At 58.5% G+C, this 27563-nt stretch overlaps 3 protein-coding genes across 3 annotated transcripts; all 3 read right to left on the reverse strand.

Moving 5' to 3' along the window:
* Window positions 1–1163: 1163 nt before the first annotated feature.
* FAM50A (family with sequence similarity 50 member A) lies at window positions 1164–7565 on the reverse strand. The gene is made up of 13 exons (XM_035010903.1): window positions 7337–7565; window positions 6046–6130; window positions 5844–5943; window positions 5456–5601; window positions 3177–3253; window positions 2983–3049; window positions 2843–2904; window positions 2507–2583; window positions 2213–2267; window positions 1947–1995; window positions 1770–1840; window positions 1538–1648; window positions 1164–1394 (listed from the first exon to the last, which is right to left on the reverse strand). Exons 1-13 carry the CDS (start codon window positions 7445–7447, stop codon window positions 1386–1388), a joined length of 1020 nt encoding a protein of 339 aa, XP_034866794.1. The 5' UTR covers window positions 7448–7565; the 3' UTR covers window positions 1164–1385.
* Window positions 7566–8386: 821 nt separating this feature from the next.
* GDI1 (GDP dissociation inhibitor 1) lies at window positions 8387–14600 on the reverse strand. The gene is made up of 11 exons (XM_035010915.1): window positions 14338–14600; window positions 12976–13083; window positions 12732–12831; window positions 12451–12585; window positions 11785–11983; window positions 11381–11512; window positions 10699–10798; window positions 10114–10285; window positions 9670–9814; window positions 9481–9535; window positions 8387–9391 (listed from the first exon to the last, which is right to left on the reverse strand). Exons 1-11 carry the CDS (start codon window positions 14380–14382, stop codon window positions 9239–9241), a joined length of 1344 nt encoding a protein of 447 aa, XP_034866806.1. The 5' UTR covers window positions 14383–14600; the 3' UTR covers window positions 8387–9238.
* Window positions 14601–15080: 480 nt separating this feature from the next.
* ATP6AP1 (ATPase H+ transporting accessory protein 1) lies at window positions 15081–22979 on the reverse strand. Its single transcript, XM_035010927.1, has 10 exons — window positions 22789–22979; window positions 22407–22533; window positions 19736–19810; window positions 19257–19450; window positions 18743–18783; window positions 17827–17912; window positions 17146–17384; window positions 16488–16535; window positions 16169–16400; window positions 15081–15922 (listed from the first exon to the last, which is right to left on the reverse strand). Exons 1-10 carry the CDS (start codon window positions 22929–22931, stop codon window positions 15713–15715), a joined length of 1395 nt encoding a protein of 464 aa, XP_034866818.1. The 5' UTR covers window positions 22932–22979; the 3' UTR covers window positions 15081–15712.
* Window positions 22980–27563: the final 4584 nt, after the last annotated feature.

Here is a 27563-nt window from a genome sequence, read left to right on the forward strand (position 1 = left end):
TTGGTGCAGAAGGCCAGATGATCCCCTCTCCAGGGTTCCCAGTGCCAAACAAAAGGCCCCATTGAGGTCCCCAGACTTGTCCCCCCACATCCAGGACCTAGGGTCAGGCTTGGCCACCCACTCCCTGCTGTGCCCCCAAGGTGCTCTACTTAGGCTACCTCCCTCCCTCCTCCAAATGGCCCCAGATGGCTCTGCCCCAGACACCGGGCCGGGAAGGCCAAGTGAGAGCTCCTAGCTGCCAGCCAGCATCCCCCATGCTGCGTCTGAATGGGACAGCCGGGGGAGGAGGGCACAGGAGCTTCTGCACCCAGCGGAGTCCCCCACTGTCAGATCTGTGTATTTGCCAAGGAGGTGGGACCAGACGCAGAGCTGGGATGCTCTCTGCCAGCCAGGGGTTGCCCCTGTTCCCTCTGCTCTGCCTCAGGCCAGGCGAAGAATGGAAGCAGGGAGCGGTCAGGTTGTCTTCCTCAGCATTCTAGAACAGGACCTGCCTGCCTCAGCTTACCCAAAGGGAACTGGGGGATGTGGCTACTGATGCAAGAGGGCAAGGAGCAGGAGCACCCACCCCCAAGCCAGATTTCCCCCCTTGGGACTGGGAGGAGATGCTGGGAAGGGTGCAGCACCAGGAGGGCAAAGGTGGGTTTCCATAGCTGCGGTAGGGATGTAGGGTATCTGGGAGCCATAGGACAGCCATGTCCCCTATGGACTGGGCAGCTAGGAGCCGGAAGAGGAGCCCAAAGGCCAGGGGGAGGGGGAGCACCCCTGCCACTCACCATAAAGAACCACAATGCCACGTAGGTGCCCTGGGGAGTGTAGGTTGGCTGCAGAGACCGACGTTACTCTTCCACCCTCCCACCCCCACCAAACACACACTTTTTCACCAGATACAAAGACCAGAAATACTATATGATTTCATTTATGTGAAACATCCAGAACAGGCAAATCCATAGAGACAGAAAGTAGGGGGGGGTACCAGGGGCTGGAGGAGACACTGCTAATGGGCACGGGGTCTCCTTGTGGGGCAACAGAAATGTTCTGGAAGTAGACAGACATGATGGTTGTACAACACTGTAATGTACTAAATACCCCTGAACTGTACACTTTCAAATGATCGAAATGGTGAATTTTATCTCAATTAAGCAAATGTTTAAAACAAAGCACAATGCAGGTGCTCCCACTCTGATGTGGGCATTTATTTATCATAAAAGAAAGCAGTGGTAAGTGACACCACCAGGGGTAGGGGGTGGCCAGCCCCCTCCTCCCTCACCCCTGTCAAGTCGGAGCTGAGGGAAGTGGGGACAGGGCGGGGGGCGGTTGCGGCGCCTGGAGTCCTGGAGACCCCGGGAGGGGGCAGAGGACAGAGGGAGCCGGAGGAGCCTCCGCGTTCACCGGATCTGGTGTGAGAACAAGAGGACAGAGAAGGCAAGTGGAGCCGAGCGGGGGGCAGGCTGGCTCCCCTCCCCCCAGCTCAAGCTACCCAGCGCAGTGCCAGGGTCCCCGGGGGGGGGGGGGGGGGGGGCGGAGGGAGGCTGCTCACCGTGTACTTGTCCCACTTCTTCTCAGGGTCGTAGGGCTCCCAGCGACTGGCGGGAAAGATGTGCTTGTTCTTCTCGTACCAGCTCCGCAGCACCACCTTGCCTGCGTGGGACTGCGGGAGGGACACGGCCAAGCCCTGCAGCTCACGGCCTCCGGCCGCGGGGCGGGGCGGGGCGGGGGGGGGGCTCTGGGTTCTCCTTCCCTCCGCGCTTCCTCCCCCCGCAGCCCCGCACCTCATCCTTCTCCACAGTGGCATCACTGAGTAGCCGCACATCATCGTGAACGTCAAAATTGAAGAGCGGCCCTGCACCGAGAGAGCAGCCCCCGGAGACGGTCGGCGCGCCCTGCCGCCGGGGCTGCCGGGAATGGCCCGCCGAGGGCAAGGGAGGGGGCCGGGCCGGGGCACTTACCACTCTTGCCTCGTGCCTTGGTGACAATGAAGTCATAGAAGCTGTGGTGCTAGGCGCAGAGGGCAGGAAGGCGAGGGCTGACGACCCACCTGGGCTTCTCCCGACCGCCGGCCCCCCCGCCTGCCCACAGGCCCGACGCAGGCACGGCGACCCCCGGCGACCCCACCGGCCCAAGCCAGAGAGCCGGCGGGGACAAGGGCGCCCGGAGCCCACCGCCCCTCGCGCTGCCACCCCGCCCGGGGCTGCAAGGACGAGAAGGGGCTCACGTGGGGAATGATTAAGTCCTCCTTGATGTACATGAGCTGCTCCACCCCCGCCGACCTGACGGAGGAAAGGCAGGAAGGCGTGGACGAGCGGAAGCCCGCCCCGGGACCATCCGGCGCCTCCGGGCTAACGAACAGAAGCAGGCGCCCCCACCCAAGGAGCGCAGTGCCCGGCGTGCCGCCCCGCCACCGGGGCCCCGTCACCGGGGGGGGGCGCCACGGGCACCGCCCGCCCCCTTAGGGTCTCCGGTCCCAGAGCCGGGGCGGCACGCTGCACACGCATGCGCGCGCCCTGACCTGAGCTCGCTGAAGTCTTTGCGCAGGATCTCCAGCGCCTTCTGCAGGAACTGCTGCATCGTGTTGCCCTTTTTCATCTGCGGGAGCGGCCCGAGCGCCGGGAAACAGAACGCGGCAGCGTGGAGGCCCCGGGCAGGGACCCTGCAGCCCCTGGCTCCCCCCGCCCCCCGAGGGGCCAGGCCCTCTGGCCTGCTCCCTCCAGGACCCCCGGGGGAGCGCTCCCAGGAAAGGACCTGCGAGGTTCTGAGGTCAGGCTGGAAAGCGCCTTCCCAAGGAGCTCCAAGGGGGGCCGGGCCGCAGTGGCCCGGGCAGCGGGGCGCGCTCCACGCCGCCTACCTTGACTGTCCGCCGGTGCCCAGAGCCATCCCAGTAACTGAAGGTGATTTCGATCTCCTCACCTACGAAGCACGATTGCCCCTGAAAACCGTGGGCAGCAGAGCCGGCTCCCCCTCGGCAAGCCACTCAGCGGCACTCACTCTTGATCTTCTCCTGCTTGGCTTCCCACTCCTGCCGCAGCTCTTCCCGGAGCCGGTTCTCCTCTTCCTGGGAGAGGAAATGGGTCAAGGACGGAGGCCCCGGGCTGCTCGGGGGGCGCGTGGCACCGCTCGCCTTGAGCCCAGGCCTCTGCCGGAGCCCGGGGCGGGCGGGCGGGCGGGCGGGCGGCTTTTACCTCCCGGTCCCGGTCAGGCAGGAAGCTGGTGTCCACATCGGGGTTCTTCCCCAATTTCCTCTTCTTTGTGGTGCCCTCTGGAGCAAAAGGCGACACAGGAGTCAGCTGCATCAGGGGCCCACCTCCAGGGCACCCTGAACCTTTGTTTCTCAAGCCGGAGCTCCGACGCCACCTCCTTGGAGGCTTCCTGAAGCATCCCGGCACCACCATCCGCTCCCGGCCACAGCGGCCTGAAGTGCGCTCTTCACGGCGCTCTGGAGACCTAGCCTTTGCCAAGAGGCCTTGACCTCGGTCTCCGCCGCCAGCAGCTGGACACGGGATCGGGGACTGTGACCCAAAGTGCCTTGGGGGACTTAAGGCATCAGTGCCAGCCTCTGAGGGCGCCAGGGCTCCTCTGCACGGGGGGAGCAGGGCATCCCCAGAAGGCGGGACACTCGGCAGGACCCCCTCCCTGCCAGGAGCTGTGCTCAGCCTGCTTGCAGATCTGACGTACCACCTAATCGTCACGACAGCGCCAGAGCAGTACAGCGCCCCTTGCTCCCGGGCGAGCAAACTGAAGCCCAAAGTCCCACCGGCGCCGACACTGGAGCCAGAGGGGAGGAGGGAAGGGAGAAGCCGGACGAGGGCTCAGGCCAGGCTCGCCGACATCATGGACTCGGACTTGGTTTCTGCAAGTTGGATGTGAACGAACTAGCATGTTGGGTCTTCAGGACCCACGGACACTCTTACGAGTTACTGAGGACCCCAGAGAGCTCTTGTCTACGGGGGCGGTGGCTATCGATAGTCACCAAATTTGAGATTAAGCCGGAGAAACACCGAAGACTCAGAAACAACGAAGGCGCACACTCTGTTAGCTGTTGGAATGATGACATCATCACGCTGCAAGCTCAAGAGAGACTTCGATGCCAAAGGCCCAGAATGTTTTAGCACGGTTATGAAAGTGTTTTGGAGCTTGCAGACCCCCCGAAAGGGTCTTACCGACTCCTAAGAGCACTTTTTGAACACCGGGGACCTAGGAGACAAGCCTACACTCCAGCCTGCCGCTCCAGGGCCTGCCTGCACGTTAGAATCACCCAGAGAAAAATCCCACACTAGTGCCCCATGGCAGGGCCCCCAAAACGAAACCACAGCAGGGGGGAGGAAGCACTCACGAAGCCCCAGTGACCCACAAGGGCGTTAACAGCCGTCCCCCAGGTCCGTGCTGTCCAAAACAGACGCATTGCTCATGGGATGCTACTAAATACTACTAAACACTTCATATTGCTTATTAAGTACTGAAATTCACTTCGCCTGTTTCGCTGCGGCTCTGGGAACACACGAGACCCCCGGAGGCACAGGCTCTTCTCCTGACGCGTCAGCCGCTCCCCTGAGGCCACCAGACCGGGCCTGCGGCCGCAGCACGCGCCACCAGCCCCTGCCTCAGTTCCCTGGCCACCACGCTTTCCAAACCAGCCCAGGCCCGCCGTCACGGCCCCCCAGGTCTTCACACGTGTCCCCTCCTGCCGGCTCGGCTTCTGGGCACACGCACCGCTTGACTCTACGTTTCTCCACCCGCCGCCCCCATCCCTCTGGTTGCTCATGAAATTCTCCTCATCCTAAAGGCCCATCTCAACTGTCCCCGCCACAGGATGTTTTCCCTGGCCCCGAGCTGGCCCCGGACCCTTCAGCAGGGCACACACCGACCGATGGGACGCGAAGGCCCTGCCTCTCGTCTGCCTCGCTGCTGGCACACGGGGGCCCCATGCTGGCTTCCCCCTTGCTACCCAGCCTTCCCGAATTGCCCCTGTCACCCCTTTGTCCCTCGGCCGAGAACTCTACTGTCCAGTTATGTTGCCCCTAAATGTCTGTGGCTGTATCGATTTACCCCGAAATGAATCAACAGAATTAACGATTCGGTGTCCCAGCCACACAAGCGACGTGCTCGGTGCCCACCTACAGCAGCACAGACACACCTTCAGGATTGCCGCAAGCCCATCCTTCGTGGCACTTACAAAGGGCAGCTTCTGCAGGCTTCCTGACTGGGCAGCAGCCTCCCTCTGGCAGCCTCCTACACTGAAGACGCCAGGCCCCCGGCGAGAGGCCACACGCCTGCCTCTGACTCCCTCGGCCCCTGGGGGCAAGGCCCCCCCCCCCCCCCCCGGAGCTCAGCACGCGGTGCGGACTCGGCCCTCTCCGTCCTGCCCGATGAGATTCGGGACCCCGAATGGGGTGGGCCCGCAAGGCTGGGCGGTGGCCACGCGTCCCCGTGCTAGAGCCTGGTCCCTAGGACCGGCCTTTACCTTCCCTCTCCAGCTCCTCCTCGTATACAGCCGCGTCCTCCTCCTCATCCCCTGCCTCCTCCTCTTCCTCCAGGGTGAAGGACAGGCTGGAGATCTTCCGCTTGGCCTCCTTCTTGCGCTCCTTCTCTCGTAGCTTCTCCAGCTTCCTACCAAGGCACAGGCACCATCACGCCCCACGTCCCCACCCTGAGGCTCCTTCCCTGACCCACGGCTGCCCGTGTGCTCAGTGTGGGGCCCGCGTGGCACAGGCCCGGAGCAGTCCTCCCAGCCTGGGGCACTTCAAGCTCATGGGCAGGCCCCCTCTCGAGGGGCAAGAACAGCCTGGCCTGCCCCGAGCACTAGCTGTATCTCGAGGGGAGGACTGCCGGCCGAAATGACAGGAACCCACAGCTGCAGCTCCTTCGACTGCTCTTTCTTAGCCAACTGCTTCTCCCTCTCCTTCACCAGTGCCTCCTGCTTGGCCTTCATATCATTCAGGGTCACAAGACCTGTGAAGTGAGGAGAGATGGGAGCAGGGGTCGGTCACCCGGAGTCAGCAAAGCGGCAGGCCTCCGGTCCAGGAGAGGGGGGCATGCACGAGCTTCACTCACCGACGGTGCTGGACTTGAGCTCTGCCTCCACGGCGTCATAGTGTGCCGAGAACTTCTTGTCAATGTTAGACTTCATGATGTTCTCCTGTTGGGAAGGGAGAAGAGCAATGAGGGCCACCCACCACCCCACTGTGGAAGTGGGGACCTGGGTTCTAGTCCCAGGTCTGCCTCTGGACTCACGATGATGTGACCTTGGGAAAAACGTGTCCTCTTTCCTTTGTCAAAGGAAGGTTCCATAGGTCTATGAGGGGCCCTCCCAGTGCTGAGGATGCGAAATGAGGTGGGGTTTTTTGCGACCTCCATGCTGTTCTGGCCCCTCCATGTCTCCTGCTGGGGACCAGAGCTCCCTCAGTGGCCCGGGGTCACAGGCTCTACCTGCCTTTGGTGTTTTTCATACCTAGCCTTTAAGCTGAAGGTGGAGACCCAAGCCAAGGGGTGACAGGAGAGAGTGAAGAGTGGTCAAGGGGCCTAGTCCCCCACTGAGCAGTGTTGCTCCCTCTTGGCCCTAGATGTTGCCAACAGCTTCCCATGAGACCTCACTCCAGCCCAGCCCCATCCCACTTGGTACCACACAGGTCCCTCTCTGGCTGGTGGCCTCCAAAGGAGGGGGCCAGCAGAGAAATGCAACTCCAGCGGGCCAAACAGTTCACACTGAGACAGCAGGGCTGGGGCACCAGCGGGAAGTAAGGTCGAGCCAGGCCTTGGCATGCGGCTGCTTCCTGGGGCCTGGCTTCCACAGTACCTAAGGTAGCCTGCTCTTCGGACAAGTCTCCCCAAAGGCCCCAGCAGAGGAATCCTTCCTTCCTGACAGCCCACCACCACTGGCCACTGACTAAAGCCCTTAGTGAACCGCTCGCACCCCAGACACTGAACTCTGCCTTTGTCCCAGTGCAAAGGGCTCTGGAAGGAGGCTCAGTGGCCAGTGGATTGGCCAGGGCCCGTGGGGCCTGACTTTCCCGGCATCCAGAGGCCTCGTTCTCAGGGCTGAGGGGCCAGGTACACGAGGGGAGCCCAAATTCCACCAATGGGACCACTGACTATGGCTCCGCCCAGTTGGAGGCTTGTCACAAGCTTAGCTCGTCTCAGCCTTCTGGGCACATTTTACAGATGAGCAGACTGTCGCCGGACCGCTTCTGCCCTTTGCTGGAGGTGAGCGAGCAAGGGTCCCGCCCCGCCTCGCCACCGGGGCTCTGCGTCCGCCCGCCCCCCCCACCCCGGGTTTCGCGGGGCCCCAGAGGGCCGGGGCGGCGGGCGGCGCGCGTGCTCCGAGACGCCCCGGCCTGGCCCGCACCTCCGCGATCCGCTGCTTCATCTGCTCCATCTGCTCGCGCTGCTTCTCCCTCTTCTTCATCAGGTGCATGGCGCGGCCCGCTTCGCTCGCGGCGCCCTTGTACTGAGCCATGGCGGTGGCGGTGGCGGCGGCGACGGCGACGGCAACGGCAGCGGCAGCGGCAGCGGCAGCGGCAGCGGCGACAACGGCCTGGTGGAGTCAGCGGCTGCAGACGGCAGCAGCCGTGCAGTCAGCTGACGCCCGCGCGGTGACGTCGGGCACCAGGGGCCGCGCGGTCGCCCCGCCCCTCCGCCCGGCCCCGCCCCTCCGCCCGGCCCCGCCCCTCCGCCCGGCCCCGCCCCTCCGCCCGGCCCCGCCCCTCCGCCCGGCCCCGCCCCTCCGCCCGGCCCCGCCCCGCTGGCGTCCGGAGGCTGGACCCGTCCCTGGCTTCCTTGGTTCCCCATCAATTCCTCGACATTAACTCCTGGTCCAAGACTGGGTCCCCAGTCCCCCTTCATCCTGCTGACCCCAAGCCTGGGCCCCCAAGACCCTCCACTTCCTTAATGTTGAGCCCAGCCCAAGGCCAGATCCACACCCCACTCCAGTGCCCTTGCGGCCTCCCTGCCTGAGGCCACCCTGGCTCCGACTCCTTTCTTTCACTCCCCCACCCAAGACTGGGCCCCAGTCTCCTGTTTCCCCAGACCATGAAGCTGGGCCTGGGTGCCCTCTGCCTCCTCCCTGACCTGGACACAAGGACCCTGCCCTCTCCACTTCCACCCCTGCCCTAGGCCAGACCCCCTTCTCCCTATTTCCGCCACACTGACCCCCAGGGGTTGCAGTCCCGGTGCCAGCACTAATTTGCCGCGTGGCCTTGGGCAAGTCAACGTGACCTATTTCCTCCATACAGGTCCTTTTGGCTCAGGAGCTAATTCCCTGATGAAGGTGATTACCTTTCACACCCATCCCCAGCAAAGCTAACCCACAGACTGGAACCGATACAACGAACAGCCCAGGGAGCCCAGGCCCCGCCCAATGCCCAGTTTTTTGGGAAGCAAAACAAAAGATCTGGGCCCAGGTTTCAACACAGTTTTATTGGGAGGTTTTCTGTGAAATACACTAGAGGTTGGGGAAGGGGACACATTCACTTTGCAAGGTAAGGGTTTCCCACCACTAAGGGAAAGGTTGTGGGGTGGGGCAGGGCATACTGGGGTTTGGATCCATTTTCCCACCTCCTTCTGCTTTGCTCACATTTTTTTTTTCTCTCTCAGCAAATGCCAGAGAACACAAACACAAGAACAAGAAACAAAAACAGCAAGATCAACCTCCAACTGGGCCGCACCCAAGCCCTCTCCCCTCCCAGGCCGCACCAGAAGGCTGCGGGTGAGAGGCACAGTGCTCCCTTCTCAGATCGGGTGGGCCAAAGTTAATAAATTAGAATAAATTAACGAGGGGGGGGGGGAGGAATGCAACTTTGTGCTGGGAGGGCCCCTTCTCTCCAACACACAAGAGAGTTGGTGGGGGGAGGCAGGGGGCATCTCCAAAGGCCACTACAGTGGGGGTAAGAGCAGTGGGGACAGAAGTCAGCTTTTCCTCCACGTTCTTCCCAAACAGAGCAGAAGAATTAGGAGTGGAGGGGGAGAGACACACACAAGGAAATGAACCCTCTTTTCCCAGAATAAGGAAGGGCCAAGAAAGAGGATGCTATCCAACCCCCCATCTCCCAGACCATGGCTAAGGTTAAGGATTTGGTCAGTGAATCAATGAGGTGGGTGACAGGAATGTAGAATGTGGTGGGGGAAGCAGAGAATGCTGGAAACCGGGGTGCCCAGCCACACCCATCTCCCCAGCCCTCAAGGAGAACAGACTTAGGTCAGGGGAGAGGGCACCAAGGGCTGGGGTGTGTGCGGGGAGGGGGGTTGTCAATCACTGGTCAGCTTCTCCAAAGACGTCATTCTGTTTGCGCTTCATGTTCTCAAAATCAAAAGCGGAGCCTGCCATGCGCTTGTAGATGTCTTTGATGTCATTGCAGGTTGTCTCGAAGTGTGTGGTGGCATCATAGGAGCAGGAACAGAACACCTGGAAATATCCAGAGCCCAGGGCCAGGGTGAGTCGGGCAGGGGCCCTGGGAGGGCAGCTAGGAGCCGGGGCCGAGATGGCCTGCTTACCTGGCTCTCGGAACCATCGTCAATGGGCTCATATAAGTCACTGATGGCCACAAACCTGAGGAGCAGAGAGAAGGGAAGGGAAAGACCTCACAACGAGCCTTACTCTCCCTGGTCTCTGCTTCCCCGCCCCCCCAGCTCCTTGGCTCCCTTCCTTCCCCCCAGTGAGGCCCCAGCCCTTCAGCCCCTCACTTCTGGTCAATGGGCTCCAGCAGCTCCAGGGCAGGTTCAACTTCCTTTTCCGGCTCTGTAGTCTCCACCGTGGTGCTGGCGATGGCGATGTACTTGCCCTGTGCAGCCACGTTGTGTGCGTAGGAGATCATGCACACGTAGATGTCTGCCCACAAGAAGGGGCTCCGTTAGCATGGGCACAGAGGGCCCCTGGAGGCTCGGCCCAATTCAGGCCTGCCTACCCACTCCTCCCCAGCCCTGCACAGCAAGCAGCATCCAAACCCACTCTCACAGAGGAGGAGAGTCCAAGCTACCCAATCGCTAGGGCCTCAAGCCATGGGGATTGCTATGTAGGTCCCCATTCTTCCATGCAGGAATCAGGCAGACAGCCCCAAGAATGATGGGGAGAGGCAGAGCCACCCCAAAGAGAACACACTGGAGGCAGTCACCTGGGACTCAACCTACCTGACTTCCTGTTAACTTGGTTCTGGGGGATGATGATTTGGCAGGAGTTGGCATCATTGGTGTTCTTGATGGGGTGGCTGAGGATACAGATGATGCGGATAACCTGGCCGGCCTTCCGCACTCGGTCCGGAATGTAGCTGGGGTCACAGATCAGCTGCTTGCAGCGGGCCACCTGTGAAAACGCCAGAAGACCTACCCAAACACTCCCCTAGGTGGTTGTGGGGCTGAGTCCACGCTGAGGGCTGGCACTGCACTCCTCTGAGCTGTTACCCCGGCCCCTCCTGAGTATATAGCTTCATCCTGTCCCTCAGGGAGGTGGGCCCCCATATGCAAGGCTGGGAAAACCCTTCTGCTGAGACACTGTGCTCAAGAACACTCCCCGGACCTCTGACACAGCACGTGGGTCTGAGATACGTCTCACCAATGGAAACGGCTATGTGGACTTCTGGAGCTCTGGTCCCCAGCCCAAGGCTCTTAGACCTGATTAGCAGCGGACCCAGCAGAGCCAGAGTCACTGGGAAGAGGGCCTCTAAGAAGGCCAAGCCCCACCCAGACCATCATGCTTGCACTGTGGTGAAGGCTTACCTCTCCCTCAGACTTCACACCCACCACCTTGCCATTCTCCATGATGATGTCATCCACAGGTTTGTTCAGCATGTATGTCCCTCCATAGATGGCACTCAATCTGCGGTGGGGAGAACGATGGTGGAGTCCCCTTCCCAGGAGGAAAACAGGGACAGGGTGCCCTCCCCCTACCAGCACTGGGGTACAGAGAAGGCTGCCCTAGGCAGGCAGAGCTCAGGAGACCTGGTGGTTCTTCCCAGCTCCGTCACTGCCACAGACGCAGGACTGAATCTGGAGTGCTCCTTCCTCTCTGGAGCTTCAGCCTAGAATATTCTGCAAAGGGCTAGTACGAGGGTGGCATGAAGGTACAGCTAGCTCCTCACGGGAACGGTCTGGGGAACAGAACAAAGGGCTCTGGAGAAGCCCTCTGACTCAAGGTTCAAAGGCCCAGGCCCAGCCCTGGTGCTGCCTGACTCGGGCTGGGAGCCAAGCAAGCCCGGTTGGTGAAGGCCTGGTTCTTCAACCTGCGCTTCAGCTGCCTACTGCAGCACAGCGCCCCCCACCCTGTCACGCAAGCACGGTATGAAGTAAATTAGACCACAACGGGAAAGTTCGAATGCTCCAGAAATGCTCAAGGGTGCCATTTCCATTCTTGGCTTTAGTCTTATTTAGTATTGTCAACAGAAAAAAACCACGTCCTCACCTTGCAAAGCCCTGGGGCAGCTCACCAAGGCCGTAAAGTGGGTATAAATAAGGACTCTTTCCATACCGAGCCAGGGACTCACTGTACAATTTGATGCGGTTGATGGTCTCAAGACAGGGCTGGTCCAGGTAGCTGGGGGGACGGGGTCAAAAGAAGAGGCTCCAGCAGCAGCACCCCCAGCTCACCCCCACCCAAACACCAGGCCAGCCTTCCCACCACCCTCTATGGCCTGGGAAAGACTATGGGTCAAATAAATGCACAGAAAAAAACAAAAAAGACAGTGGATAAGCGTGTAGCTGAGTGCAAGAAATGTGCAGGGTGGGTCAAGGGAGCAGCACGCAGGAACGGGGAGGGCAGGGTGCAGGCCAGACGAGGGGCAGTCTGCCATGCCAGCTTCCTCTCACTCATCAGTGCGGTAGAGGGCCAGGGCATGGCCAGTGAAGTCGATGACATCCTGGCCCAAGTCAAACTTCCGGTAGACGTCACGCATGCTGGTGCTCTGGGGGTCAACACCCTCGAAGGTCTTGGGGTCATTTTCATCAAAGTTTGCCACAAACACCAGGAACTTGCGGAAACGCCGTTTCTCAAACATGCCCATCAGATCTGTAGAGGCAATGTGAGAAGAACCTTCACACCACAGAACATGAACCTCTCCTTCCCACCAGGCAGACCAAGAAAGCAGACACCCAACTCCCAGCTGAGTTTTGTTGCTGAGCACCGTGTAACCTTAAATTAACCCCTCTGCCCTTCTTGGCCTCAATTTCCCCATCTGTACAAAGAGGGGATTGGACTGGATAAGCTCTGAGGATCCTCCCAGCTCCAACACCTGGGGACGTTTCACCGGTCAAGTGCAACCCCTGTCAAAAGGCTGAAGTCTTTTAAGAAAGAGCAACCACCCATGCATCCTCTTTGCGTGTGGACTTCCCTCCTGGCATCCACTGTGAGGCTCAGGGCAGTCGAGGGAGGACAGACCAAGGGGGCTTATGGTACATGGGGAATGTGACCTCGGGCAAGGGGCACCCTGCTCTGCCCCTCGCCATGATTCTCTGGCTCAGTGGACATGTACTCACTGGAAGCCAAGGCTTCAGTCTCGGTGGATGGCACTTTATAGATCTTTCCCCCCTTGTAGACAAAGCTGCCCTCCACCACCTTGAAGTCCAGGTAGCGCGTCACCTCTGTATACAGCAGCATCTTTACCAGCTGCCCTGTGGGGTGGTGGGGTGAAAACAACATCAGCACCGTGCCCCCCCCCCCGAAGTTCCCTAGCTGGTATGGCTGCCCCTTTTCTGGAGCCTGATCCTACTCTGGTCCTCCTACTCACCCCCCACAATACCTCTTTCATCTCTCTCACCATTGGCCATGAGGAATTTGGGGATCAGGTCAACGTTCCAGTCTCGTCCCCTGCCCATCGCCTCAGGGGGCCCCTCCAGCAATTGAAAACGCTTATACAGCTGCAAGCAGGAGAAAGAGAAAGAGAGGCACCTCAAGGACCACCCCCTCCTGCCCCTGCCCCCCTTCCCAGAAAACCTGGGGAGCTACCCTGACACCCTATGTGAGAGGTTAACGGGGGATGGGCCCAGGCCCAGCAGCCTCACCTCCTCCAGGGGTGTGATGGAGGAGCTCTCACCCCCATAGTAGGGGTTCCGGTCCATATGCAGCACTTTCTTGCCGTTCACGGACATGATGCCCGACAGGATACATTCCTGGGGAAGAGGGCAACACTCACTGCACTCCCACCTGCCCACATTCCCACCAGCAGCCCTGATTTGTTCCCCACGCTAAACCTGAGAGGAGAGCAAAGCTAGAGACTCGGCTCCAGTGAAAGCTCCTTCCACCCCTGGCTGGCCGCCTGGCCTAAAATCAGGGATGACAGTTTCATCTGACTAGTCTCTTTTATAACTTTGCTGACCAAAGGGTTGAACAACAGAGGAGAAATAACGAAGGTGCTGAGAAAAAGAGAGTGTCCACCAGACACAGGGATGGTCTGGCAACTAACTACCATGCCAAGAAAGTCATGTACCTACGTAGGGCCATGCTAAAAGGCAGAAAAGACACAATGAGCCACACAGGAGATCCAGCTGAACAGCCAAGGGCACCAGAAAGGGAAGTGAAGAAAGGCTGAACACTGTCCTGCAATCTCAGGCCCCACCCTGGGCTGCTCTTTCCTCAAAGGACTGGAGCCTCTGACCCTGTGCCTGCCCAGCCTCGGGAGGGGCTTCTGCATCCTGACTGAGGAAGAGGAGTCTCTCCAGGGGAGTGGTCCAACAGGGTTTGGGGAAGAGGGAAGATAAACACCCTCACCAGTTACTGTCAGCAGGCCAAGGACAAAGGCTGCAAATACTACCCAGCCTGTAATCTCCATGGGAAACCGTGGTGGGGTAGCGGGAATGTGCTCACTGGCCCCACTGCTCCTCCTTCTGGAACATTCCCTGGGTCCTCGGGCCCCATAAAAAGCCAGGAACGCAAGATGAGGGCCCAACCGGGCGAGACCCCCTTACCCAGGGTCCTTGTACTTCATCCCCACCAGAATTAGCGCAGGATTGGGGGGGGGGTGCTGGGTGCGAGTGATGGGTGGGGGCCGGGTGGGCGGGGTCGGGGGCACGGCGGGGGGACCTCAGGCCGACTTGGGGTGCGTCTTCGGGCCCAGGAGGCCTTGAGAGAGAGGGAGGGAGGGAGGGAGGGAGGGAGGGACTGGGGGGTCGGGCCCGGGGAGTCGAGGGGGCAGCTAAGTAGAGGGGTGCTTCTCGGAGACGGGGCCACGGCGGAGAAAGACGATGTCGCGGGCGGGGGAGGTGGGGGGCACGTTGGGCACGGGGCCGTCTTTTTGGGGACCCGAGCTCTGGGGAGGCAGCGCCGCGGACGGCAGTGACGGCAGGATGGAGTCGGCGGCCGGGGGCGGCAGCGCCGCGGGGAGGAGGGGGCGATGCGGGGTCCCGGGAGAACGAGGCCGCACTTACGGTGAGGCCGGTCCCCAGCACGATCACGTCGTATTCCTCGTCCATGGTCAGGCCTAGCTGCCAGCGCGCGTCGCTCCTCCTCCTCCTCCTTCACCACAGCAGCCGCCGCCGCCGCCGCCGCTGCCGCTGCCGCTGCCGCCGCCGCCGCACTGGACCAAAGATGGCGGCGACCGACGCCGCCTGACCCCTCCGCCGCGTCAAAGAGTCCCAGCCCCTCCCCGCGTCCCGCCGCGCCAGCAGGGGCCACCGCCTCCCCGACTCGCCTCCCAGGAGGCGCAGCCCGGGCCTGGGCCCCAGCACCAGCGCGGCCCCGCAGGCGGCGCCGCTCGCCGAGGGCCCGGAGGGGACCGGAGTGGGGCGGGACGGGCGGGGCGGGCGGGGCGGCCGGTGCTGCGCCCCGCGAGGGATCCGTGCGCGGGAGCCGCGCGCGACCCGCCCGCCCCGCCCCCCAGGAGGCTGGGCGCGGCGGGTGCGCGCCGCTGCGGCAGCCGGGGGCGGCCCCCTCGGGAGAGGAAGCCGGCTATTGTCACGACGGTCGCCCCCACCCCAGGCACTGGCCGCCGCGCCCTTCCCGCGCGCGCCGCAGCCCCTCCGCACCCTCGCCAGTTAGGGACCCAGCTTAATGAGGACCCTCCGGCCTTCCCTTTGGCCCGGCTCCGTTACATCCGGGCGCCTCCTCCTGCAGCCCGTAGCCAAGCGCATGCCCTCGTGCCCAGTGCAGAAATGAGTGACAAGAGTTCTAAGCATGGCAACCTGTCTTTATTAAGAAGGAAACCACCGAGAAACCCAGGCTCCTGCCAAGCACCTGGCCGGAACAGGCCAGAAAACCAGTGATCACACCCAGGCCAGCTGCTGTGGAGGTCCCTTCCTTCTCAGGCCACAGAGATAAACCCCAGAGTACTGCTTATTATTAGCACAACATCACCAAAAGACAATGACACCAGGCAAGCAGGACAGTTAAACAGTACTTCCACACCCCCCAAACTCCAGCTTCTAGCTGCTACAGGGAGCCCCATCAAGCGTGGGGAGGGAGCATTTGCTACACAAAAGCACTATAAACAGCAAGGGGTGAAGATGCAGAGATGAGAATAAATAAGGGGGAGGTGGGGGGCCCTAGAACTCATGTCCTCTCCCCCCTATGATGACTGGGCCTGGGGGATTTGTCTACTATCTACGAAGAATATGTACACCTTGTTGGTAGAGATGGGGGTTGGGAAGCCCCTCAGTGGGTTGAACAGGGAACAAGACAGGCTGAGGGGAAGTGGGGTTCATGCTATGGTAGGAAGAGGGGAAGCCCTTCAGTCCAGTGTGCCTCGAGGTGGGAAAGCAACAACCTGGACACCATCACGCCTGCAACCCCCCCACAGGAACAGGGTCACACAATCTGGGTCAAAGAGATAGTGGGGCCCTTGTGGTCGTCAAAGCGGTCCATGGTCTTGAGACTGAGGATCATGTGTAAGCCATAGGTGAAGATGAAGAGCATGAACAGGGAAGTGAGCAGCCCCATCCAGATGCCTGGGGAGAAGAAGCCCGCACAGTCACTGGCGTAGGAGAACTGCTCGCCGGTCACGTTGAAGGCTTGGATCTGTTAGGGGATGCAAAGGACCGTGTGACCCCACACAGAGGGAGACCCAGTGAGGGCTGGGGTTCCCAAGTTAGTGGGTAGTCCAAATCTCGTGGGATGAGAGCACTGCGGGGACAGACGTCTCAACTACATTCCCATCCCCCATGCCCAAGCCCAAGCCCAAGCCCAGACCCAGAGATGCTGAGACTCCTCAGGTCTCTGCTCCCTCCCTCCTACTATCCCCAGTCTGGGCCCCACGTTCCCTACCTGGAAGTCCTGAAGAGTCATCTGCCAGAGAGAGGGCTGCGAGTGGGGCACAAGGAGATTGCCATTCTTGCTAAGGCTGCTGACATACTCGCAGTGAAAGGAGTAGACACTGGGCCCCGTGACCTGGGAGGCATTGAAGTGGGCAACAGAGTTGTTGCTGTGGATTTCGAGGCGCTCCATGGTAAACCAGTGCCGGGCAGACACTGGGTAGAAGCGGTTGGCCAGAATGAACCTGAGGGAGGCCATGTGGGGTGTCAGGCAGCTGGGCAGGCTGGAGCCATGCCGGCCTGCCCACATGTCAACCGCCCCTCAGACTCACCTGAATGTCACTGTGGTACCAAAGAGTTGTTCATAGGTCAGTGAAAGCCTGCAGAACCAGAGTAAGAGGTGAGCTGTCAGGCTCTGGGAGGGCCTTTAGCATCTAGCAGTTAGAGCAAGTCCCTCAGGTCTACTCTACCTCAGAGCCACCTTGAAGAGGCAGTGTCCTCACCTGACAAATGGCAAAACTGAGGCCCCATCACATCGAGGTCAGAAACCAGCACCCAGGTTCCCTACCTCCAGCTAAAAGCACCTTCCTCTGGTTTCCCTGAGCCCACTGCCCCTCCTTTCAACTCCCCCTTGGGATTGCTGAGCAGCATAGATTGGACTTTGGGGATAAAGGTGGTCTCTCTCGCCACACAGGGAGGGTACAGAAGCCCTCGAAGAACTAACTCAGGCCTGGTAGACACCCTTGGGCAGTCACCCTGAGGCGGTTCAAGGGTGGGGTGGGAGAGAGGAGTATCAGGTTCCCCAGTGATTGGGAAGTGTTAACAACCAAGGTTCCAGGCAAGGACTAGAAGGCATGGAGAGACAAAACTCTGAGCAAGCCCCATCCCAAGAGCCCTCCACCAGCCCCACCCCACGATCCCACCTGCTTCCCACAGTGAACGACCCCCCAGCACACACACCCACCTGCAGTGACAGGTACTTGCCCTTACCTGGCAGAGGAGTCATTCCAGAAGGAGCCCGTCAGGTTGAGCTCCTGGACCCCAAAGGTGAGGGAGGTCAGGTCCTCCCAATGGTCCCTGTATGCCACCGAGAAGTTCTGGGCCCAGAACAGGATCCGAGGGGCAGTGTCATTGTAACTCACAGGGGGATGGACCACAGCTGCCACTGACTGTTTCTGCAGCAGCTGACGACCTAGCCCCCCGGCCACCATGGCTACATCACGGGCCACCTGCACAGAAAACCCACAAGCCTTCTTTCAGCGGCCCTGAGAGCACGGCCCAGAACCAAGCCACCTGCCCTCACTGTCCCCACCGGGCACCCTCCCCAGCAGCTGCAGTCCTACTACTCATACTCAGAGGCCCTTCCTCCAGAAAGCTCTTCCTGGCTGACCCCTGAGCCGCTGAGATCTTCCTAGTCTCTCCAAATTAGGAAAACTTGGGACGTATTGTCCGAATACGCCAGCCCATAAGGCCCACTGGGCAAGATGGAAAGCTGCAGCCTGGAAGGAGGAAGCATGACTTTCCGGTTCATCCTCGTCCCCCCACACAGGCCCAGGGAAGAAACCAGCCCCCCTAAGGCCCTCCACTCCGAGCCACACACCCTCCAAGCCCACCCACCATGTGGCCTCTGCCCACACCCCCCAGAGCCCTGCCGAAGGGTACATTACATACCCTGGAAGGGCGCACCGCTGTGAGGGCTGCTGTGTAAGGGACGTCTTCAGACTTGAGCGTGCTCAACACCTGCCCAATGACCTCATCTGAGGAGCAACGGGGGGAGCAGAGAACCAGGTCACGGGCAGCTACTTACAGTAACATCGCAACGCCTGCTAGACACCGTCTGGCCGTCCCACAGCACGGGACAGCAGACATGAGGCTGTGCCCTTCCATGTGCCACATTAATGGCCTCTCTTGATGCTGTTTAGTGGGATCACCTCGTTGAGGTAGGGACCACCAGATGTCTGCACTGTCAAGTCTCCCACCCCTGGCAACTGACATGTCCTCTGTGGTGGGACACTGAGACCTTCACAGAGCTGGCTCCCATCAACCTTCACTAGTGTTTTCAGTTTCCATCAAGGATCCCTAAGAGCAGCTACTTCTTACCCCACCTGCCCCCAGCTCCCCCCCACCCTCCCCGGGATACCTACGGCCTCAGTAGTCGGCTCCTTAATGCCAAGCCCTAACTAAATTAAATGAGAAAAGACCGAGAGATCTAGAAAACTCCAAATTCACTTATAGGTTTTCAATGACCTTTCCCTGGGGAATGACTGTCCTTTAGAGCAGAAGAGCAGTCCTCAGCACTGGCTTTTGAAACACTGCTGGTCTATTAAACCCCAAACACTAAGATTCGCACTGCTGGAGTGGAGACTGACTCCGCGGGCTCTCACACGGAAGGCCCCAGCTGAAGAGGGGTGAGGCCTGGCACGGCAGGGTGGGGGGGTTCCGCATTTCTCTGCTCAGCTGCCAGTTGCTCTGAGAAGCAGGAGGGCCGCCCTGGGAGTGGAGAGGGACTCAGGAGCTCTGAGACAGCTCTCTGCAGCCAACGGCTAGATGAGGCTGGAAGATGTGTGCCCTCCCTGGCCCCACTCACCGTTGCCTGTGAGAACTTCCCTCGGTGCCATCAGACCTGAGCTGCGGAAGGGAGGCAGCGCATTAGAGCCCCGCAGTCCAAACAGCTCCCCACCGCCTTGGGACACCTCCCCTCCCCTCCTCCAGGCCACCGTCCTTCCCTACTAGCCCCATTCAGCAGCGCACTCTAGTTGGGGGGTTCTGGAAGCCATGCTCACTCCTCCCTCTGCACCTCCGCTCACTACATGGCCCTGCCCTTGCCCCTCTGCCCCAGCTTCATGGTCACACTCAGGCCCTGCCAGCCACTCTGTGGACGCGTCCCAGCTAGGGGAGTTAGCCCCCCACCAGCAGGGCCCACGTCGGCGTCACTCGGTACCAGGCACTAACGCCTGATTCACCGCTGATCAGAGGCCCTTCCCGCCTCTTCTGGACATAGAAGGCACCTCCTGATACGGCTTCAAGGTACTGAACAGGAGGACTGTTGCCTCTGGCTGAGCTGTGCTCACCACTCTCTGGGCTCCGAGGCTGGGACATACCTGGATGTGTAGGGCAGGCGGATGAGCAGCAAGGCCGGGAGGCTGGCATTGAGTTTCAGCTCCCGCAGGGTGGCCAGGTCCACATGCAGGGGGCTGGCCCCGAGCTTCTCCTGCAGGTAAGTGGTCAGAGTGCTGACCGCATACCAGTCGACAGCAGGAAGCACCAGAGAGGAAGGGGCCAGGTCCAGGGCATTCTGGGGGCCAGGGAGAGGCAGAAGGACGAGTTAGCAAGGGACCAGTGGGCCTGGGCCAGCCCCCAAACCTCTCTGGCAGCCCTCTCTGGCAAGGCACACCCATACCCACACTGGGGTCTTATTCGAGGTCAGGAAGAAAACACCCCACATTCCTGGCCCCTGACACCCCAGGCCTTTCTACCCCCAAAGCCAGCACCTCCGGTTCCTAAGGGGACAGTATTTATTGTGTTGGGGGAGGGAGTGCACGACAGCCCCCATGGCCCTTGGCTGAGAGAGGACTCTTACCTCCAGGTTAGCAAAGGCACTATCCTGCTTGTTTCCAAACACGCCACCATAGGCTGTGAAGTCCTCAATGCTCAGCTAGTAGGGAAGCAGAGAAGACGCCTCAGAAGGCGGGGCCAGGGCAGGGGCAGACACCTTCCCTGCACATTTGCAGGGACAGCAAAATCTCATTTACAATCAGATAGGTTCTGGTCAAAAGATTGAAAAAAGGCACGTTTGGGGGTAGGGAGTGGAGGAATGGAAGGTTCTCTTTTTGTCTTTCAGCACCCTCCTGGTAGGGTGAGAAAATATGGAAGGTAGTCATGGGGTTGGGAGGAAATCTGCGGGCAGCTGACTTGTGGTAACCTCAGGATTAAGAGTCAGCCACCTGCCTTCAGATGAGGAACTGGGTAGGGAATAGGGAAGCTGGGGGAGGGGTTGGGGGCAGCGAGGAACATTTACTGCAGGCCCCTCCCGCCCTGCCACCGTCCCATCCCACCCCCAGGGCGGAAGTCAGAAAAAAGGGGAACCTGCAGGCCAGTTGCAATGGCTAGCACTGCCTATGTCCAGTCTGGACAAGATCCTTTTTAAAAGAGAGCAAGAAGTTCCTTCCCTGCCTGGTTTTGGTGGAAGGGGGGAGAGAGGTGAAGATGTTGGAATATGCTGGAGAAAGCACTGAAGTCTTCTGAGCACTGCAGACCACAGTAACCATGACCACATTCCTTTTCCTCTACAACCTAGAGATGTCCTTCAACTCCTGCCCCTCCACCCCGACTCCCAGCTTCCTCTGGCTTTTCCCAGTTAGGCCCAGAGGCAATCTTAATCAGTTTCCCTAACCTCATTCTGTTTAGTATACACACTTGCCCAGCCTCCTCTCCCTTCTAGACAGGAATCCTAATGCTGTTGGGCTGCCCGGGTTCTCATTCTGAAAGCCCAGGAACCACTGTGTCCTCTCGGTACTCCTTGCTCAAAACTGCCTAAAGCCTCCTGCCACATTTAGACTGCAACCACCCTTCTCCCCCTCATCACCTGGCTCCCTGGCTAACCATCCCCTACCCCTTTCTCTCCCTCACTACACTCCAGCCACACCAGCTCTTTCATGGGCTCACCAAGAGCACTCCTTGCCCAGGGCCTTTGCACCTACTGTTCCCTCTGCCAGGAACGCTCTTCCAGCCATACCCACATGGCTCTGTCCCTCCCTCCATTTAGGTATCTGCTCAGATATCCTTCCTCAGTGAGCCCTTGCCTGATCATCCTTATCTTCAACAGCCAATCAATCATTCTGTTCCCTTGGCCTGCTTCCTTCTTCTCTGAGAACTATAGCATTGACATTATGTCATACACCAACTTAGCATTTACCTGTTGCCCTCACAAGAATGTCAGCTTCCTCCAGGGAGGGGCTTGGGTTATTCTGCTCACTGCTATGTCCCCAACACCTAATGCCTGGTACACAGTGGGCAGTCCATATTTGGCAAATCAATGAGTGGATGAATGCCATAAGGGGACCCCGGATAGATGTTTTACAAGGATTGTAAGAATTGCTCCTCAGTCTTCTGATACAGGTGGTATCTTCATTTTACAGATGAGGAAACTGGCATTCACAGATTATCTCAGACGTCCAAAGGCTGGTAAATAGTAGAACGAGCACTGAGTTCCAGTCTAACTACATTATTTACCACCTCGTGGAAGGACTACAGGCCAGCATAACCAGCACTATCCGCCCACAGAGCAGCAGAGCAAGACCACAAGAGGAATGAGCCACACAGGCCACCACTGAGGAAGGAATAAGTAGAGGCTCGATAACCTCCCAAACACCAATTCTACACTGCCCTAGAATCTCCTCGTGGTCCATATGCTTGCTTTGGAGGCAGAGACCTGCATGGCAGGGAAACTGTGTGCCAGAGCACAAGTGGGGGGTGTCTGACAGACACAGGCTGGAGCCAATTGTGGTGTGCATAAACCACGGAACATCAGCCAATGGTTGCACTTCTACCAGCCTCAGTTTCCTTGGCAGTAAAACCAAGCTAATGAGGGCGCCTGGGTGGCTCAGTTGGTTAAGCGACTGCCTTCGGCTCAGGTCATGATCCTGGAGTCCCAGGATCGAGTCCCGCATCGGGCTCCCTGCTCGGCAGGGAGTCTGCTTCTCCCTCTGACCCTCCTCCCTCTCATGCTCTCTGTCTCTCATTCTGTCTCAAATAATAAATAAAATCTTTAAAAAAAAAACAAAAACCAAGCTAATGACATCAGCTTAGCACAGTGCATATGAAGCACTCGATAAATGATCATTTTTCGATTATCTCTATTATGATCATTAAAGTTAGAATCACAACTCGGTCACCCATTAGCTGTGTGACCCTAGGCAAGTCATTTACCGTCCTTGCACGTAAGTCTTCCCATCTGTGAAGAGGGTTGATAATCCCCACCACAGAGAGTAGCTCAGATAAGCGCTTGCTACTCAGTAGGCATCTGGCCTCTGACCCCGGGGCTTCAACCCGATTAAGTCAGTGCCATTTCAAGGCCCTCACCGTTCCCACTGAACCGTCTCCTGCAGGCCGTCCCAAGAGAAGAGCCACACGTCCCTACAGTTGGGACAAGGTCACTGAGGCTTCCCTTGGGGAAGGGGCCTCAGTGTCCTGGGGGGAGGGGCCTGACTTCTTCCCGATGACTGAGGGAGAGAGGGCGGGCGCGGGCGCACCTTGTCCTGCAGGAAGAGCAGTACATTCCGGGGGCCCAGCTCCAGGGCGGGGTCTAAGTAGGTAGAGAGCTGCATGTCGCTGGTGATGTGGCCCTCGTGGGTGTTGGCCGCAGGACCCCACAAGTCCCTGGCAGGGGACAGAAGAGGTGCTGTCAAGTGGGGGCGCATGGCTTGGGATCTGAAGCTCATGGGCTCCCATCGTGATGCGTGGGGCCCCGAGTCCTGACCCGGCTGGCTCACTACGGGCCGCCGAGGAAGGGACAGTTGCCCCCCTGCCCCTCTCGGCCGCCGCTCGTTGAGGACAGCCCTGGAGCCGGGCGAGGGCACCTCAGCCGCCGCGGCGCGCAGCGCAGCCTGCCCCGGCCCGGCCCGCCACGCTCACCGGTCACTCGACCACAGCACCAGCGGCACCTGCTGCTCCGCCGCCGCCACCGCCATCAGCAACAGCGGCAGCCACCGCATCTGCCAGAGCGCTGGGGCCTGCCGCGTCCCCGCCTGCACCCGAGACGCTGCCATCGCCGCCATCACAGCCTCGGCCTCCACTGCCTGGGCCGCCGCTGCCGCCGCAGATCAGGTGACAATCGCCCCCGCCCGAGCTCCGCCCCGCGCCACCATTGGCTCAGGCGCAGGCCTGCTCGCCAGGTCCACAAATGATTGGTCTAAGATCACGCCACTCACGGCCGCTCCTTTTCACGGATTGGCTGTACGTGTCTCCAGGCGCGCACGCTCCAAGTAGGAAAGGAGGCAGGGCGGAGCTCCGCCGGCTCCCACCGCGCGCCGCTGACACCGCGGGCTCCGAACGGGAGTGGGGCGGGGCTGGGGCTGGGGCGCTCCCTCGGTCTCCCACCCGCGGGCCTTCGCGTCTCCCTGCTTTAATCTTCCTTCCGCTTAAAATTTCCTACAGATGGACTCTCCCTGGGACAGGTGAGGAGAGAAGAGGGCCCAGGATAATGTCCAGAGGAACGTCCAGCACTGAAAATGGGCAGGGAGGAGGAGGGTCTAGAAGAGAGATCAGAAAAGGAGCATCAAGGAGGAGGGGAAGAGCCAGGGAGAAGTGCGGTTTTAAGGACACCAAGATTAACAATGTCGGTGTCAACTGCTGCCAGGAAGCAGGTAAGATGAGGACAGAAAACTGTTTCTGGAGACTTTGGCAAGAGCGATGTCAATGGGAGGAAGGAGGCATGGTTGTAGATTGTCTTTTCTCGAAGTTTGCTTTAAAGAGAGGAAAGAGAGTGACAGCCAGAGTCAGAAGGTGGGAGACACCGCCTCAAACGAATTGAAAGACTTTTTATCTTTTTCTGTGCCATTTTTGATTTCTCAGATTGGTGACTATTAGAAACAAAAAGCAGGTAACTATAATCAAATATTGAACTTCTGTTAAGGATATGTACACTGATTGATTTAGGAGGAAGTGAACTGATGCCCGCAACTTAGTTTGAAATGCACCAAAAATAAAATGGAGGGAAGTGTGACTACAGACAGGTTTGTGATAAAGCAACAATAGTAAAATGTTAATGGCAGAACCTAGGGGGTGGATCTATGGGTGGGCACTGTAAGCTTTTTTAGACCTTGCTATATATACTGGATTTAACGGTGACCCCCTGGAATTCATATCCATTCTGTAAGTGTGACCTTATTTGGAAATAGGATCTTTGCAGATGTGATCAAGATAAGGTCATGCTGGATTCAGGTGGGCCCTAAACCCCGTAACTGGTGTCCTTATTACAAGAGGAAGATTTGGACACAGGGCAGAAGGCCACGTGACAATGGAGACAGAGTGTTGCAGCCCCAAGCCAAGAAACCCCTGGACCTGCCAGAAGCTGGAAGAGGCGGGAGTCTTCCCTAGGGCTTTCGGAGGGAGTGTGCACCTACCTTGATTTTGGACTTCTAGCCTCCAGAACTGGGAGAGAAAAGATTTCTCTTGTCTCAAGCCAGCTGGTTTGTGGTAATCTGTTACAACAGCCCAAGGAAACCAATACACTGTATGTTTGGCATTTTTCATAATAAAAATACAGAGAGAAGAAAGTATGATAATGCCCATTGTCAGCAAGGATGTTAGGAAGTAGAGTCTCACTTACACAGTGGTAAGAGGATCAATTAGTAGAACATTTTGGGGGGATAATTTGGCAGCATCTAACAAACTGTAAAATGTGTATGACCTTTAACCAAGCAGTTTCCCTTTTCCGGATCCATTCAACAGAAATACTCAGCTGAGCACAAGCTGCATCTACAGAGAGGTCCACTGTGGTACTGTATGTGGTTGCAGTTAAGTTGGGTGCTCATGATTGGACACCAGGACAGTACACCCAGCCGCTGCGGCTGCCGCCCCTGCCGCTCAAACACCAGGACATTTGTGACTTAAGCCAGGAGGCTGCTGAAGAAAAGCACCACACGCAGGGCCATGCCTCTCGTTAGCAGAATTTGGCTTGCACGCAGAGCCCTTGATACAGTGTGGGATCCCGCAGGAGGGCTGGATGCTGGGAGCCAGCTCGCAGTGTACAGCAGGACTACTGGCCAGCCCTGTGTGGCTGACAGCTCACTGATTGCCTCTGCTTGTCAGAGAAACTGCTTGAAAGAGCTTGTGGTTGTGGTTGTCACAAGTGTGGCTCAGCCTGGGACAGTGGCAGTTCTGCCTGGGGAGAAGAGGTGAGCTTGACAGGACATGGTCGAGGAAAACTGTCTGAAGGTGGCTCTTGGGTCTCTCTGAGTTGGGGACTGAGAGGTGAAGCCAGTTGGGAACAGTTAAATTTAGGGTGTTGTGGGGCCCCCAAGTGGCAATGGCAGTGTCCAGGCCAGCTGCAGGGAGGGGTTTGCACTGGAGCTTATTCTATCCCCAGAAGCCCCAGAGGGGTTTGAAGCCCTGGTGCCATTATCTGATTTTTATTTTAAAGGGCTGATCTGGCTGTGGTAAGCAGAGCAGACTGGAGGGGGTAAGAATGCTAGCAGAGACCAGTAGGAGGCTGTCGCCTCTCTGGGAGAGAGATGACAGGATGACAGGAGCTTGGCCAGAGTAATGGAGGGGCAGAGAGAAGGCTAGAGAAACCAGAGGCTGGTTCCTCGCCATTGGTCTGGGACTGAGGTTTGACCAAGTGGCATGATGGCAGGATGGGGGCAGGGGCCCTGGGAGCAATTGAACTGAGAAGTTGGAGCCAGAACCAGAGCTGGGGCAGCCAGCGGTGGGGAAAGGAGGGACCAGCCCACCGCACGACCCTGGGGCTCAGTTGCACTCCCTCATTCAGTCACTCACCGAAGTCCCGGAGAATCTGCCTGGGCTGGTGCCCAGTGGGGAAAGAAACAAGAACCCTAAATGGCATCATAGTGTAGGTGAAGTCCTCCAGGCCCAGGACAGACCCAGCAAGTCACACAGTTTGCGAGGAAAGTTCTATGGCAGTGCCACAGGAAGGAGTAGAAGAGGTCAAGGGCAGGGATGGACGCCCTGGGGACCAGGAGGTGACACAGAATGACAGGAGCCAGTGGCCACGGGCAAACTGAAGAACACAATAAGCACTGTTTAAATCAAGTTTTGAAGCAAAGGCTTTCTCACAAATGTGATCTTGCTGGCCGGCAGTGTTGCCGAAATGCTCTCATCCTCAGTGGGGGAGCTCACCTGTTGCTGCTTTTATTCCTCTCTGAGTTGTCAGAGGTCCTTGGAGTGGCGACCCTCGAGGCTTCCTAAACACTTGCTCTGGGCCAGGCACTGAGTCAGACTTGGACCCCCCCCCCCCAAAGTTCACAATCTGATCTAGAGGAGATGCAGGACAGTAGGTCACAACACAGGGTGATGGATGTTGAAAAGGGGGAGAGAGGGCCCGGAGGGAGGCACAGAGAGGGGCACCTGCTTGAGGCTGGTCTGACCAGGAGGTGACATCTAAGCTGAGTGATTCACACCAATTGTTGACAGTACCGATGAGTACCTTCTGTCTGTGGGCTTCATCTTTAGGGTAAAAGCTTCAGTAATTCATTAAAACCCTTCTGGGCCCTCATCACCCCCGTGTCTTCTTAAATTGCTTTAATATAATATTGGACGTATACCAAAATATGTATATCTATGTGCTACACAGATTACAGATGTGTTACGTGTATACGTGTAATCTAATTACCTGTGTATGAAGTATGCAATAAAAGGAATCCTCATAAACCTGCCCCAGACTTCAACAGGCCACTGCCAGTTCCTTGGCCAGGCATCTGTGTCTCCCAAATCTCATTTTTCTGCCTCCCCCCAGAAGTCATTGCTAGCCTGAATTTGGTGTTTGCCTTTCTCTGGTTTTTCTTAGCAGGTTGACCACTTATGTATGTGCCCATAAACAGTCTAATGCTTAGTCTCCTTGTACTGGAGCTCGATGAAATGGCACCGTCCTGCCTTCCACAACAGATGGCTTCATTCTCTCAGGGGCCGACACCGGGGGTGCTTCCTGTTGCTCCCATTTTTTTTTTTTTTTTTTTTTGCCGTGAGGCCCTTCATGACCTACGAATGCCAGATGTCTCAGGTGCCCTGGGAGATGGCATATCACTGTTCACAATTATTCAGCCTTCTCCTTCCCTGTAAGAGCAATTCTCCTTGCCCACTGCCAGGCAGGAGAGGACCTGGAGGTGCCAGATTTAAGGATGCCCCCACCATCGCTGTGATCCAGGGATCAGAAGACACCGTGGCCACGGTGGGAGCCTTTCAACCCCCTGGAGCATTGCTGTGCAAACCCAGAGCCCCATGCTGAGTTTGCTGTGAGGATGAGAGGAAGGGGGCCGCCACCTCACTCCCAGATTCCCAATCACCCCAAGTGCGGGCCCCCAGCAGGATGGAATCCACACCCAGGGCCCACTCACCCTGACCACGGCGCAGCCCTTCCCAGGCTCGCCTTGCCTGCACGCTGCCCACTATTTGCCCTCAGCTGGCCTGACCCACATGCTGACCACAAAGATGGAAAAGGACAAAAGCACAAAACAAAGATATCCAGTGCAATGACATATCAAAGCAAACACTCCCTTGGCATCGTCCAGTCCAAGAACTCGAATGTCTATACCCCCAAATCCCCTATCATTCCTCTCTAATCGCCTCCCTCTCACTTCCGCCAGTGACGGTGAACCTGACTTGTATGATCCGCCCTTTGGTTCTTAGGATTTTACCAATTGCATTAATTTGTTCCAGCTGTTTTAACAAAA

The sequence above is a fragment of the Mirounga leonina genome, unplaced genomic scaffold (genome assembly GCF_011800145.1).
Source record: "Mirounga leonina isolate KUSES-001 unplaced genomic scaffold, KU_Mleo_1.0 Mir_101799, whole genome shotgun sequence".
Lineage (NCBI taxonomy): Eukaryota > Metazoa > Chordata > Mammalia > Carnivora > Phocidae > Mirounga > Mirounga leonina.